Here is a 13,109-nt window from a genome sequence, read left to right as displayed (position 1 = left end):
TATATTATATGGCTCTCACTAAAATAAATTTCCAAATATTTTGCTTTCATGGCTCTCTGAGTCAAAAAGGTTCCCGACCCCTGGTATACAGTCACCCAAAACCGGATCATACTTAACACTGGACTGTGGGAGGAAGCTGGAATAACAAGAGCAAACCCAGCAGCAGGCTCAGGGACGAACATGCAAACGTTTTTCAAACATTGGCTTTTTTGATTTACCCCACCTAGATCATTGTAAGAATTGTCTATTCGAGACTGATGGGTGTCAGTCGTTTTACATTAAGCGCTTGATCATGAATCAGAGTCGCTCCATGCAGCTAATTGTTGCTCAATGAAAAGCCGACGGAACAGCAGCCAACTCCAGGATTATTGTTCACATTTCAATGGAAACAACACACGTCAAGCTTGTGCGAGTCAGTTGAAGTCACGGTTTAAGATACAGCCACTTGAGACAACGAATGTCTCCATAAAAAGTGTAATTGAAGTTACAGCTGTTAAATAGGAATTTTAAATCAAATGAAAAGCAAACGACAGACTTGGGACTGTCTTCCCAGGAGCCCTGCGTAAACATTGTTAAAACATCCAAAGATAAAATGCAAGACTTTGCTTTCCACAGCTTTCCTGAGGACTTTTCCCATCTTCACTTTGCAGGTGTACAAGTCTTTCCTGTGTGCAAACATACCTTTTTTTTTTTTTTTTTTTTTTTTAGACATTTGAGCAGAATGCAGTGGTAGCAGAATTCCTGCGTCCTGGGATTTACCTGCCTTTCGTGAAATCTCTCGCATATAAATTGAGTGGAGAGTTAATCTTAGCCACTAAGACTGTTATAACAAGGAACAAATGAAAACTGTGAAGAGGTGCCAGAGTTCAATCAATGTGCTGCTGATAGGCTTTTTCTCTTTTAATCTTCCAATATTTACTGTCTACAAATTACTTTTTTTTTTTTTTTTGCTTAGGTTGTTTTAAGTAGACTTTTTTGATAAGAAGACACAATCTTAACACTGCCATGGTCGATATGAGCTTTTTTTTCTTCTTCTGTAGAGTGAGTAGAAGTGCTGTGTTTCTTCATTAGCTGCTTTTTTTTTTTTTTTTTCCACTAAGGAATTTTTCACCATTTGACGTCTGAACCTGGAGTCTATGCTCATACATTCACATCAGAGCGTCTTTCAACTGGCATTCATTGTTTCATTCATTCTTTCTTCAATAGGGTTCGACTGTTTCATCAAAAGCTTTACACTCTTTTTCAAAAGAGTGGCACCTTGGATGTGTTTATATCATAACGTCTTGCTGAAGGTCACGGGAGAGGAGATCGCACGCTCTGGACAGAAGGCTGGTGCAATTGACTGACTTTCCCTCAGTGCGTTACTAAAGGTGCACTCACAATCGAAGGAAGGTTTTAATGGACTGGAACCAATTCTGGTGGAACTGCTTTGTTGCTGAAGGTTGTGTGAATGATGAATTGATGAATATGAAGCATGGGAAGTACTGTGTGAACCTCGGTGAACAAGAGAAGTGTGTTAGCTTTTATGTTATTCATTCCTTATAAATGGGCTGCACAGTTGCTGACAAGAAGGCTGTTGATTGAGAACAGAGATAGCTTGGAGGGGGGGGGGTTCTGTGTGGAGTTTGCATGTTTTAATCCATGGGTTTTCTCTGGGTACTCTGGTTTATCTCCCACCATCTAAAAAATATGTTTTTAAGGATAATTGGTGACTCCAAATTGCCTGAAGGCGAAATTGTGTGTGGTTGTTAGTCTCTCTGAGTGTGGCCTGTGATCTGTGGATGAACTGGTGAGTCACCAGTGAGTCACCAGTCCATCACCATGTACAGTGGTGACCTGTACAGGGTGTACTGACTTTACTCAAAGACAGCTGTAATCAGTTCCCAGCCCTCAGCTTGATAAAGCAGGCTAGAAGATGGAGGAATGGATTTGTCTTATCATTTTTTGATCACTCATTCATGAGTTCATTCATTTATTTATTTATTCCTTTATTTATTTATTAATTTATTAATTTATTTTGGAGCTAAATTCAACCCTTGTTGCCCTGCTCTGCACTTTACACATCAGGTCAATGACATGGCATCATGTCCTCTGTCTTTCTCTCTCACTCACTTTTAATGCAGATGCTATTTGTGTTGCTGAAACGTTGGTTTCCATTTGGACCATCATAAGTGTCCTGTCCTCACAATACACTTCAGCTCATCTCATAATGAAACACTTGACATTTATCTTTCATCAGTAAATCTTATCTTTTATTACTGACTGATTCTAAAATCAATACTGATGGGTTTTTTTTTTTCATTTTAATCATGACACAAGTCAAAAATGTGTCATGGTGATGTATGTAAACTACTTTTTAAAATCTCCATGTTGCTTGATGAGAGAAAATCCAGTTATGTGAAGCCGAAAACTTTCCAACCGGGCATCGCAGCTGCTATTTTATTCTTCAAGGTTTTTATGAGTCTTTACAGACACAAGTATCCAAATTTCTTTTTCATTTCTATGTGTGGAAGTGGAAATGAATCATGCATCTCATCTGGGTGGATTTAAAATTTAATTTCAGTGTCCACATTCTGTGCTCATAACTCTTTAAAAGAAAAATGCCATTTGCTTCCCATTGCCATATCAAAGTGCTACAGGCATTCAACACAACCTTGCCCTTGAGTGAATACCATTACTTAGATGGAACTGTGAGGGAGCTTTTTAAATGGGACTATTCACAGAGCCAGCGCGTAAATAGTGCATTGTGCTATGATGATGGAGGTCGTGAGTAGGTTGCCCTTCATTAGTGCTGGTGTGGCACACCGATAATGCTGTCATTGTAAAGTGATTTGTCAGGATTTAACAGCTGGAGAATCTTTGTCTTTTGTCATGTCCTGCCTCATCTCCTCATTCATTGCTTCATTGTTTCCATATTATTTGCCTGCTGACACTGTGTACGTCCACAGCCTCGTCTTCCCATAATCACTATTTCCACGGACACAAATCAGTTTTCCCTCAGCTTTATGTGTCGCCTGAACTTGAGAGGAGACATCCCAGCCAAAAAAAAAAAAAAAAAAAAAAAAAAAAAGGTTCTTGTGGCTGTTGGCACGCCTCGTGACTCATAACTCACTTTTACAGGGATGTTTACACAGAAGACTTCTTTGTCCGGAAGCTGGTTGGAAATATAAATATGAAAATGAGTGCAGAGACTCATTATGCCTCTTCCTCTCTGAGCTGAAGCACTAATAAGAACAATGGAACCACGGGCACATTTTACCGGCAGCACTCAATGTTCAAAAGCAGGTTGTGAAGTCTTTGTGAGAGTACGGAAAAAAAGAATGCTTTGATCACATAAAAGATTGAAAAAAACAGATAAAAGACCATCACATCTTATGCATTATTTTAAAAGAAACACTCTATATATACTCACTGGAAAATGGTAAATGACTGACTTCAATAACCGAACAACAACACAGTTTACACCAGGAAATCAACAAATGTCCTGAAAAATGACCAGTCACCATTTCTCGTCTAATCTCTATTCTGATCTATACACATAGTGGTCTTTGCAGAAACAAGACGGTTTGAATATGATCATAACATTATGGCTTGATTATTTTCAGAATATTGAAATACCCGCGAGGCATACAAATACAATGTGCTATGATTAGCTTCCTCACTGGTTATCAGTACCATCAACAAGCCGTCTTGTACGCGTTTCCCCTTAACCTATATTTTCACCTCCACAGATAAAGCTGTTGCTTGATTAGGGTTGTTCAGTCTTTGCTGTGAGGCCACATAATTCCTGGAATTCAGGCCTATTCAGCAGTAAATAGAAAGTCTGTTTCACATTATACAGTATATACAATAAATAAATTAACCTACATTACACATAGACCCAACTTTCTTTCGAGATAGCTGATGGGTGATATTTCCTATGCATAACTATCCTGTTGTATCATTTATATGGTAATTTCCTTATTCATCTGAGCATTGACCATGTTTTCAATTAACTCTGGTTTTTCTTTTTTGCATTAGTGGTTTCTTCGTTTAAATTGAGTTTCGGTGGTTTTTCTGCAGTGTGGAGTCTTCCAGATACCTTATGCAAATTGTGTAGATATGCTTGTTCAGGCTTGTCACGTAGCTTTTAGTCACACTGGTCCGTCAATTATTTGTGTAAATTATTTGTATAGAACTGATCACACTCTACTACTTCATGTGTAATCGTTTCATTTCAGTGTCCCTGGGTTACATGGATCAGTGGCATATATTGTCTTTTATGGTGGTTCTTTCCGTCTTCAGGTTATTTGGCTCCACCATGCTTTCATGAGATACTCTCTCATTCAGTCTCTTGCTGATGGTAATATTTAGTCCACATTCCAGGTCAGTCAGTTGAGATTGAAATGAGCCTTCTTGTCCTTTATTTGCTGTAAGTTCCATAGTTCTCCCCCCTCCCCCCCCTGTAATTTCACATAGTTTTCAAAGGGCCTAGGTCAATTTCTTACTGTTGGACATTCTCTGGCTCAGCATGCTTCTTTGGGTCCTCCGTGAGCTGGAGGTTGCGGACCACCGCTTAGGAGAACACGTGATGTGACTGAACATCTCCCTGAACCTGGTGGACATGAGGTTGTAGAGGATGGGGTTGACGGCGGAGCTCAGGTAGAAACACACTCCTGAGATGATGTGGACTTGCTCGAAGATGGTCCGGTGCCATGCGGACGACATGTCGATGTAGCTCCACATGAGGCGGTCCATGTGGAAGGGGGCCCAGCAGAGCCCAAAGACGACCACCAACACGCCTGGAGGAGAGGGAACCATAACTACTTGGTCGGAAAATAGTGATCCAATTATTATCATGCATGTTTATTTGGTCTCATTGTTTTTGATGTATGTGAAAACAGTTGGAGAGCTGCAGAGCCGCTGTCCCTCTCTGTATCGTTCATCCGAATACGAGCATTAGCTTTCTCATTAGCATATTATATAGTTCGGAAATGTTCTTCCAAGAACCCCAAACGTTCAAATTAAGGAGGATTTTCCTGCAAATAGCTGATCGAACAGCTGAACTTAATACCTGAATTTGACATCTGACCCACTGCTGATAGCTTTGCTAATGTCACAGTAATGCTTGACGGAGGCAGTTAAAAGTAATGTGAGAGATGCGTTCTAAGGTAAGCAATTATTTTTTCTTCGCAGTAATTGAACTGTACTGCACGTTCTTGAGGGGCAATACAATATTGTCCCTTTTGTGAGTCATTCCACTGTTTTATGATTTCTTAGATTGTGTGAGAATGAATGATTGAGTGACTACCCACACAGCATTTTTGTGATCTGCACGTTGCGTTTGCTCAGCCTTTGATTGTGAGAACTGGAGACGCATTCAGGTCCAAAGCCGTTTCCCTCCACCCAGGTCGTCAGTCTTTCTCTGCGGAGCTGCAAGCCAATGAGCAGGTAGAGGATGCTGATGATGAGCATGGGGAGCAAGAAGAAGACCAATGTGGAGATGAGGATGATCCAGTTGTACATCCAGGTCTGCTGGATATCTGTGGACATGTTACAATGAGATAAAAACTGGGAATATGAGATTAAAAAAAAGAAGAAGAAGAAAAGAAACTTGACTGAGAAATGACAATGCTAGCTGTCAGACAATCTACATATTTGTTCTAAACTAAAATATCTCAATAGCTATTAGACTGCCACATCATTACTTACGACAACTTATTGACTTTTCCTCCATCCCCATTCTCAGGCTCCAAGATAATGAATTGTATTGCCATTGGTGATCCGCTGACATTTTATTATGTGCTATCAATAAGTAAGGTTAGGTACACGGTTTGTTACAGAACAAAATAAGAAAAGTGTGGTTGCCTCCAGACAATGTTTATCATCCAGAACTATGTTTCCTAAGGATTTTTAATTCTGCTAACTTAGTGATGGAGCCATATAAAAACTTTCACATTCATATAAAACTTCTATTTCTGTTTAGCTACAGCATGCTAGTGTCTCTCACTGACATTCTAGACGGGGGAAACTACAAAAAAGTAAGCATAAAATCTGAATGTTGTGCATACAACAGATAGCAGATCGGGGGAAGTGTCTTCCAAACTTCGGCGGCAGGACCATGATCCCATGCACACTGGTGTTCGGCACTGCACACAGCATGGACAGCCCCCACAGAAGGAGGATGACCCTCTTGACATGGGCTCGGGTGGTCATGCGTTTGACCCTGAGGGGGTGCACCACTGCTACGTAGCGTTCCATGCTGAGGGCGGTGACATTCAGGATGGAGGCGAAGCAGACGGTCTCAAAGAGGAAGGTTTTGAAGTAGCAGCCCCCCGCGCCGAGCAGGAAGGGGTAATTCTGCCACATCTCGTAGAGCTCTAAAGGCATGCCCAGCAGCAGCACCAGCAGGTCCGACACGGCCAGGCTCAGCAGGTAGTAGTTGGTGGGCGTCTGCATGACCTTGTAGCGCAAAATGACGGCACAGGTGAGGGAGTTTCCCAGGACGCCCACCAGGAAGATGGCGAGGTAAGTGACACAAATGGGGAGAAACACGGGGGACCTCAGCGGTCCCATCTCTCTGGCCAGGTAGTCGTCCTCGCTCAAGCACACTTCATCAAGATCTTGTTCTGTGGCATTAGCCAACACCCAAGAAATATTCATCCCACACACCACGGCCACTTCTGGACAGCCGGCGGCGCTGAAGACGGAGGAGCTGCTGGTGGAAAGAGCTGCAGGAGAGCAGTTCAGCAGAGCGAGCTGGCTGAGTGGAAGGATGTCCATCGTTCTTTTAAACCTGAGGGAAACAAAAGAGAGCAAGGGGGATAGAAGATGGACTTTAAAGGACGAGAGCTCACAAAAAACACAGATGTAGTCCTCTTGAATATCGTCAGGGGTTTTCTTGTTTGGTTTGAGACTTTGTATTTATTTTAAACACAAAGACAAACATTGGAGAGACATTTTAGTTTCCTCCCACATCTCAGATAGATGGATTTCTTTAAGAAGTCTCTGGAGCCTTTCTGTTGCTAAATTTGTCGTGGGATTTGTTTCTTTGTTTGCTCGGGCTTATAAATATTGTTTAAAGTATGAAAACACTTCTGGGAGGAATGCACATTTTAAATCATTTGGACGTGATTGCTTTTGTCTTAAAAATGCACAAAAGAAATGTATCCTCGTATTCCTCCTTTGTAGCAGAGATTTGCTGCCTCGGCAGTCTCAAAGCCTTTGGCAGTGATGGTCACATTCATCCATTCATGCACACATTCACACACCAATGGTGGCAATCGGTGACCGCTCCGTGCAAGGTGATCGACCTCCATTGGGAGCTAATTGTTTGGCCGTGCGTTGCCCAAAGACACTTCCACACCTGGATAAATTGAGATATTTGAAATTGGAAGACGGGATGACTCAAGGTTTAAACAATGGATCGAAAAGGGCATTACCGCTCTCTGCACAATCTGTAAACAGGGGAAGTGTGTGAGCTTTCAAGAAATAAAACAGAAATTTGGATTACAACAACAAGATTTTTTCAGATATTTACAAAATCGGGATTATATTAGGAAAGAGACTACAATCGATTCTAAAATAGAATTTAATGGGATTATTCAAATTACAGTAGATGCATATAATCAGGGTAAATCTGGGGGTATCTCAGCTTTTTATAAAGCATTTGAAGAGAATAGAGAAAGCTCAACACTTTACCTTAAAAAATAAATGGGAATCAGAGCTAAAGATTGACATTTCAGATGACGATTGGGACAAAATGTTGATGTCTCAATGTTCTACCACCAGCTCACCAATATGGAGGGAGTTTGCTTGGAAGAATCTCACTAGATTCTTCATAACACCCCAAATTAAGAGTAGACAATTAAAAACCCAACAACCATGCTGGAGACTCTGTGGTGATCAAGAGGGACATCATTCACATGTTTTTTGGTGCTGTTCTAAAATAAGACCGTTTTGGAATATTGTAAATACAACTGTTAACAACATGTTGGCCTACGACATACCAAACAGCTGTGTTGTCATGTATCTCGCTAAACTTGATGAAGCCGTGCAGAAGGAAGACCGATATCTGGTGAGGGTTTTGCTTCTTGCCAGTAAAAAGGCTATCACTTGGAACTGGCACAGAGTGGAGGCGCCGAGCGTGGAACAATGGTTCGAGATCATCAGGGATATCTATTCAATGGCCCATCACTTGAGACTCAAGAGACACATATTTGAGAGGAACGGGAAGAAATGGAACGCCTACAAAGAACGTGACACCAACAACTAAATGGACTAATCAAACGGACTGAGAGAGAAACATACAGACTGGAGATGCCCCACTGTATTTTTGTTCATTATTGTTTGTGATTGTTTAAAAATGAAAATAAAAAGAAAGTAAAAAAACAAAAAAGAAATTGGAAGACCACAGCAGCTCCATATGTACACACTTTTAAGTTTTGCCAGAAGTGGAAACAGTGAGCCAGTCAGAACAAAATGTCATCGATAACAGACAGACGTTCTCAGTGAGACCCTCACACTGGGACAATCAGCAGTTTGTTATTCTTTGGAGCCACAAAAGTATCAAAACTTGACAAAAATCAAAAGTAGAAACCTGTGAGGATTACTATAAAGACTTCAAATACAATATATTAACATGTTTGCCCTCTTAACAAAATGAATGGTTCTGAATTTAGACGATTTGATCAAAGTGAGCCCCGGTGGGAGTTGTTACATTCTGATTTCAAACATTAAACGCCTTTGAGGCTTATATACTTCCAACATCATTATTGTGGAGGTTATGAATGAATAATTGGTTAAGGACTCTGAATGTCTACCACGAGAGGGGATAAATGGGATTTTAATTTGGATTGAGTGCCCAAGATGCCTGACTTTCTTTGTGTGAAAACTGTTCACTTATCCAATGTGGTTGTTTGATACCATAGTTACAAGAAACCAGCGCACATACAGCCGAATGATGTGATTTTGTTTTCCTTTACAGAAACTAACCGTGGAAATAAGTAAAAGCAACATACTGACAAAAACATCACATTTAAATGAAATTTCTCTAATATTTAACACAACTTCTCGTGTTATCTTAGCAGTAGACATGTATGGTGAGCAAATGTGACCTCTGTTTTATTTTTTATAACATTGTCAGTATACTCTCCTGTCCTCTCACTAAGAAAAAGAAAAGCACTTTACAATTACCCGGGCTGTCACATTGTCGTCCTGTTAAGAATTGATGTAGAATACAAACTCCAGAGAGACTTCTGTTCAGATTTGTATACACAGTCAACGTGCAATAGAGTCACTTAAATCACGCCAAAAGAAAAAGAAAAAGGGAAAACACACCTGCAGTTTGAGAGTCCCGTCTTCTTATGATTTACAAGGAGGAAACTTGAAGAAATCAGAAAGGTGTGTGAACATTGTGTTCCTCAGCATCCCACACTTTTTTTTCTCACACTTGGTCCTGTGTGTGCTGGTGTGCTGGTGTGCTGTGGTGCTTCAGTGCGTCACAGCTTCCTTCACTTCCCGTATTTGATGGTTAGTCTCACCCCTCCTCTCTCTCTCTCTCTCTCTCTCTCTCTCTCTCTCTCTCTCTCTCTCTCTTGATCTCAGTAGACCAACTCAAGTGCATCTTTCATCATTACCTCCTTGTCCCTTTTTTCCATCGCTGTGATTCAGCTTCTTTTCACCCATATAGTTGTTGTTTTTTAATTATTATTATATACATTTAGGGTCCTATAGACAAACATGTAATTTTCCTGACCTTGACAGATTTTAAGGTCACACTATATTATTTTTGATTATATTTTCAACAATGAAGCACTTTATATGATTCCATCAATGCAAAAGCAAAAGGTTGAGTTCATGGCTGTGTGATGATTACGATTATCAATCATGGGACTTGTTCTCAAATCTTGTGAAAATCCATAAAGTTCTTGTGAAGTCATGTAACTTCAGCAAGGGTTGTGGGTTGAAGAAAAATGGAAAATGTTAATACTTGGTTGGTTTTTACAATACAGACATCAGGAGACAGGCCTTTTAAAGATAAGTTCACTGGATTTGTTTGCTTCGAGATGATATTTCAGCAGGTTTTCCTCACAAGACTACACGATAAACCTCAGTTTAGTGTGTTGATGTTGCGTATTGTAGCGAAATTGTGCTGGATGTTACTATGGCTCTGCTTTTTGCCAAGAACGGCTATACAGAAATAAATCCAAGCTTTGGCCTACATCCCTCTGGCTCTGCGTCTCACTGCTACATTCATGTTAGAACTACTCAAACTGAAGCTATTATTTCCTATTCTTAGTCTTGTGTATGTCTTGATATGTCTATTACCAATATTCACACTTACTCACACCCTTATTCACACCCTACACTACACTGTGCTGCTCGAGCAACCTTACATCTCATTTCATCATCAACATAAAGTCTGAGAATGAAAATCAGGATAAAAATATCTCAGTGTGTGAACAGATGCTTTAGTTTCACGATACACGTGTGAGTCAGGACTGCGTTTTCCAGTATGAAATGTACAGGAAATGAGTCATCAGGTATATCGCCACGTTGTTCAAAGAAGAAAAGTGCTACAGCACTCAACACTATGTGGGAGCCACAGCAGTTTCTGTGTGGAACGTCGAGTACCCAAATACTTTAGACTGTTCTATTTCTTATTATTTTTAATATTATACTTTAATTGTTTACTCACTTATAATGTCCACTATATGCACTTTGGTTAACACTTTAGGTACAGGCACAGTGGGTTGGTTGGGCAGATAAAGTACACAGGCACTTTGGGCAGCTAAGGCACCTGCAGGGGTCTTGCAGGGTCCTCAGGATGCACATCATTCTGTGGACCTCAGGCGAGAGCATGTGTATTGGCTGAGGTGTGGTCCTGTGTTATATGTCTCAGAATAAAAAGCTGATTATTGAACCCATGCACGCCTGGACGTCATGTGTATGTAAACGGGTGTGCAACAACTATATCAATATGTTCCCCATTGAGCGTAAAAAGTCTCAAAACTTTCGACCACATTTTGTATAAGTGTTGTGTGCAGGAAGAGCAGAGGAAGTAGTTGATATTCCGAGGATGGCTTCAGTTTTGCACTCTGTGGAAAATGTTATAAACAAAACGTCAACGGAAAAAGCAGGACCGAAATGGGCAATTCAGAGGAATAAATCATCGATAACTCTTCTGCCAGGGAGCAAAGATTTCACAGCGCAGGCCTGCTGCTCCCGTTCGTTTGACAGCGTCTTGTACCTCCACTCCTCCTCATAATGCTCCCTCCCTCAGCGATGATGTCTAATTCAATCACCGCTTCTAATCCCTGTGCAGGGGCCCCAACAGTTCCCAGCAGGAAACTGACATTTCTCATTGCTGCCTCCATTTAATTCGGCGTTAATTAGGCTTCTGTGTTGGACTGACTGACAAAAAGCTCCGATGGTGACCAGACTCTCCCAGCGTCCTCCAAAACTATGGGTATCCAAACACATCTCAATATGATCTGATCTGATTGAAACAAGACTTTATCTCGAGTTGTCCATTTATTTGGTTAGATGTGTTTTTCAGCTTGACTTTCTGCTGCTTAACTCATGACAAAATGTCAAATGCTGGCGAAAAAACTTATTGGTATTGACATATACTGGATAGGAAAATGGTGGTTGTGAAAGTGAGAGATGAACAATATAAATGTTAGGAGTTGTTGTATGGTTGAAAAAGCAACGACTTACAAAAATAAGTGACCAAGGATGTTGGAAGTTTCCTCGCACAAGAGTATTTCCTATCCAATATTAATCGGTCAGGCTGATTTGGAGGTCATTCTGCCAGAACACATTGCAGTGAAGACATTTAAAAAATCTGATGTATTTCCATTGGATGCTTTCAACTCGTCCAATGGAGTCGGGTCAAAGTGATTCTGGACGTTCCGACGAAAGAAAATCAGTGCGAGTCATCGTTGCCAAGTATTCGATAAGTATCATTTTCGTATAAGAATTTGGCCCTTTGTCCAATCAATATTCCCAAAAAAGGTCGAATGCACGATATTTTTGATGCTTTCGTGAACGTGTGTTGTAAGTTGGCTGCCTGAAGCCATTTGTTCCCATATGACACATTTCTAGCTGATCGTGCTTTGTTGAGTGTGAAATATGAGCGGCTGAAAGGTCAGCTTCACTTGTCATACCAGGCGCTCGGTCGAGACCGCTGATCTCTACACGGTGTGTACATTAGTGCAACATGACTGTCAATTTGGGTTATTGGTGTGGCGACTTCATGACAGCAACAAGCAGGAAGGCAACAGACAAAATAGTTGTTTCTTTACTACAACATCGTTTCAGTGCAGTGTTTACATGTGTGGTGGTGAATAATTTATTGTATGCATAAAAAAGAAAACATAATGACAATATCATAACTGCATCAAATTTTCCTGACTTCTTTCAACTGTAAAGAAAGAGTCAAACTATGATGTGATTCTCAGAGGTCAACCTCTCTCTCTCTCTCCACTGTTCATTTGGATTGCTGTGTAAAGAGGATTAACTAAAGGAGGCAGGTTCACGGGAGGTCAGTGATGGAAGATTGTACATTTTTGTTATTTCTTCCTCTTCTGCCTGCTGCACCTCAGGTCCAGCCACAGCACTGTTGTTTTACCTGTCCCCGGGAAGAAGAAAAAAAACAAACATTCAGAGCCCTGAGCAATGTTTTCTTGCTCATAATAAATTCTGTCACGTCCCTTCCTATACTATCCTGAGAAAAGGGCTTCTCCTCGTGGCTGAGGAATAACAAGCCGGATGGAACAAAACACATTTGTGATTCTGTGATAGTTTTGGGTTGCTGTGCTGTAGAACAAGACCATGAAGTGGAATGCGGAGCCCCGTTGTACAAGCACTCTGTCTCTGCTCGTGGTGCGCTGCGTCGTCCCAGGAGGCACGAAAGAAAACCGTCACATGCGAGATGGCAGGGTCATGGAGGAGTCCAGAGTGGCCGATAGCAACCAACAGTGGGAGTTTCTCCAAATGCCACCACAGTTTTGTTTACAATGTCGCCTAAAATATGAAATCTGGAGTTTTTTGTCGAGACAGATTAATTTAAACCATTTGCCCCAGCAACGACTTGAAGATGCATGAAGAATTCATCTCTCTAAAGC

At 40.9% G+C, this 13,109-nt stretch overlaps 1 protein-coding gene across 1 annotated transcript; it reads right to left on the bottom strand.

Annotated features, from left to right (window-relative positions):
* Positions 1-4,013: 4,013 nt before the first annotated feature.
* Positions 4,014-9,478, bottom strand: LOC308107546 (neuromedin-U receptor 1-like). Its single transcript, XM_080459934.1, has 4 exons — positions 9,319-9,478; positions 6,051-6,775; positions 5,295-5,522; positions 4,014-4,781 (listed from the first exon to the last, which is right to left on the bottom strand). Exons 2-4 carry the CDS (start codon positions 6,760-6,762, stop codon positions 4,471-4,473), a joined length of 1,251 nt encoding a protein of 416 aa, XP_080316060.1. The 5' UTR covers positions 6,763-6,775; positions 9,319-9,478; the 3' UTR covers positions 4,014-4,470.
* Positions 9,479-13,109: the final 3,631 nt, after the last annotated feature.

Source organism: Lipophrys pholis (genome assembly GCF_963383615.2).
Source record: "Lipophrys pholis genome assembly, chromosome: 1".
Taxonomy (NCBI): domain Eukaryota; kingdom Metazoa; phylum Chordata; class Actinopteri; order Blenniiformes; family Blenniidae; genus Lipophrys; species Lipophrys pholis.
This window is presented reverse-complemented; position numbering and strand designations above follow the sequence as displayed.

What these genes read in the sequence shown, in the direction of transcription:
- LOC308107546 (XM_080459934.1), bottom strand. Translation starts at nt 6,762, where the DNA reads ATGGACATCCTTCCACTCAGCCAGCTCGCTCTGCTGAACTGCTCTCCT. An exon ending in CCCCCGATCTGCTATCTGTT is followed by an intron (nt 5,523 to 6,050) that starts GTATGCACAACA and finishes ACATGTCCACAG; the next exon opens with ATATCCAGCAGACCTGGATG. An exon ending in GCAGATCACAAAAATGCTGT is followed by an intron (nt 4,782 to 5,294) that starts GTGGGTAGTCAC and finishes CCTCTCCTCCAG; the next exon opens with GCGTGTTGGTGGTCGTCTTT.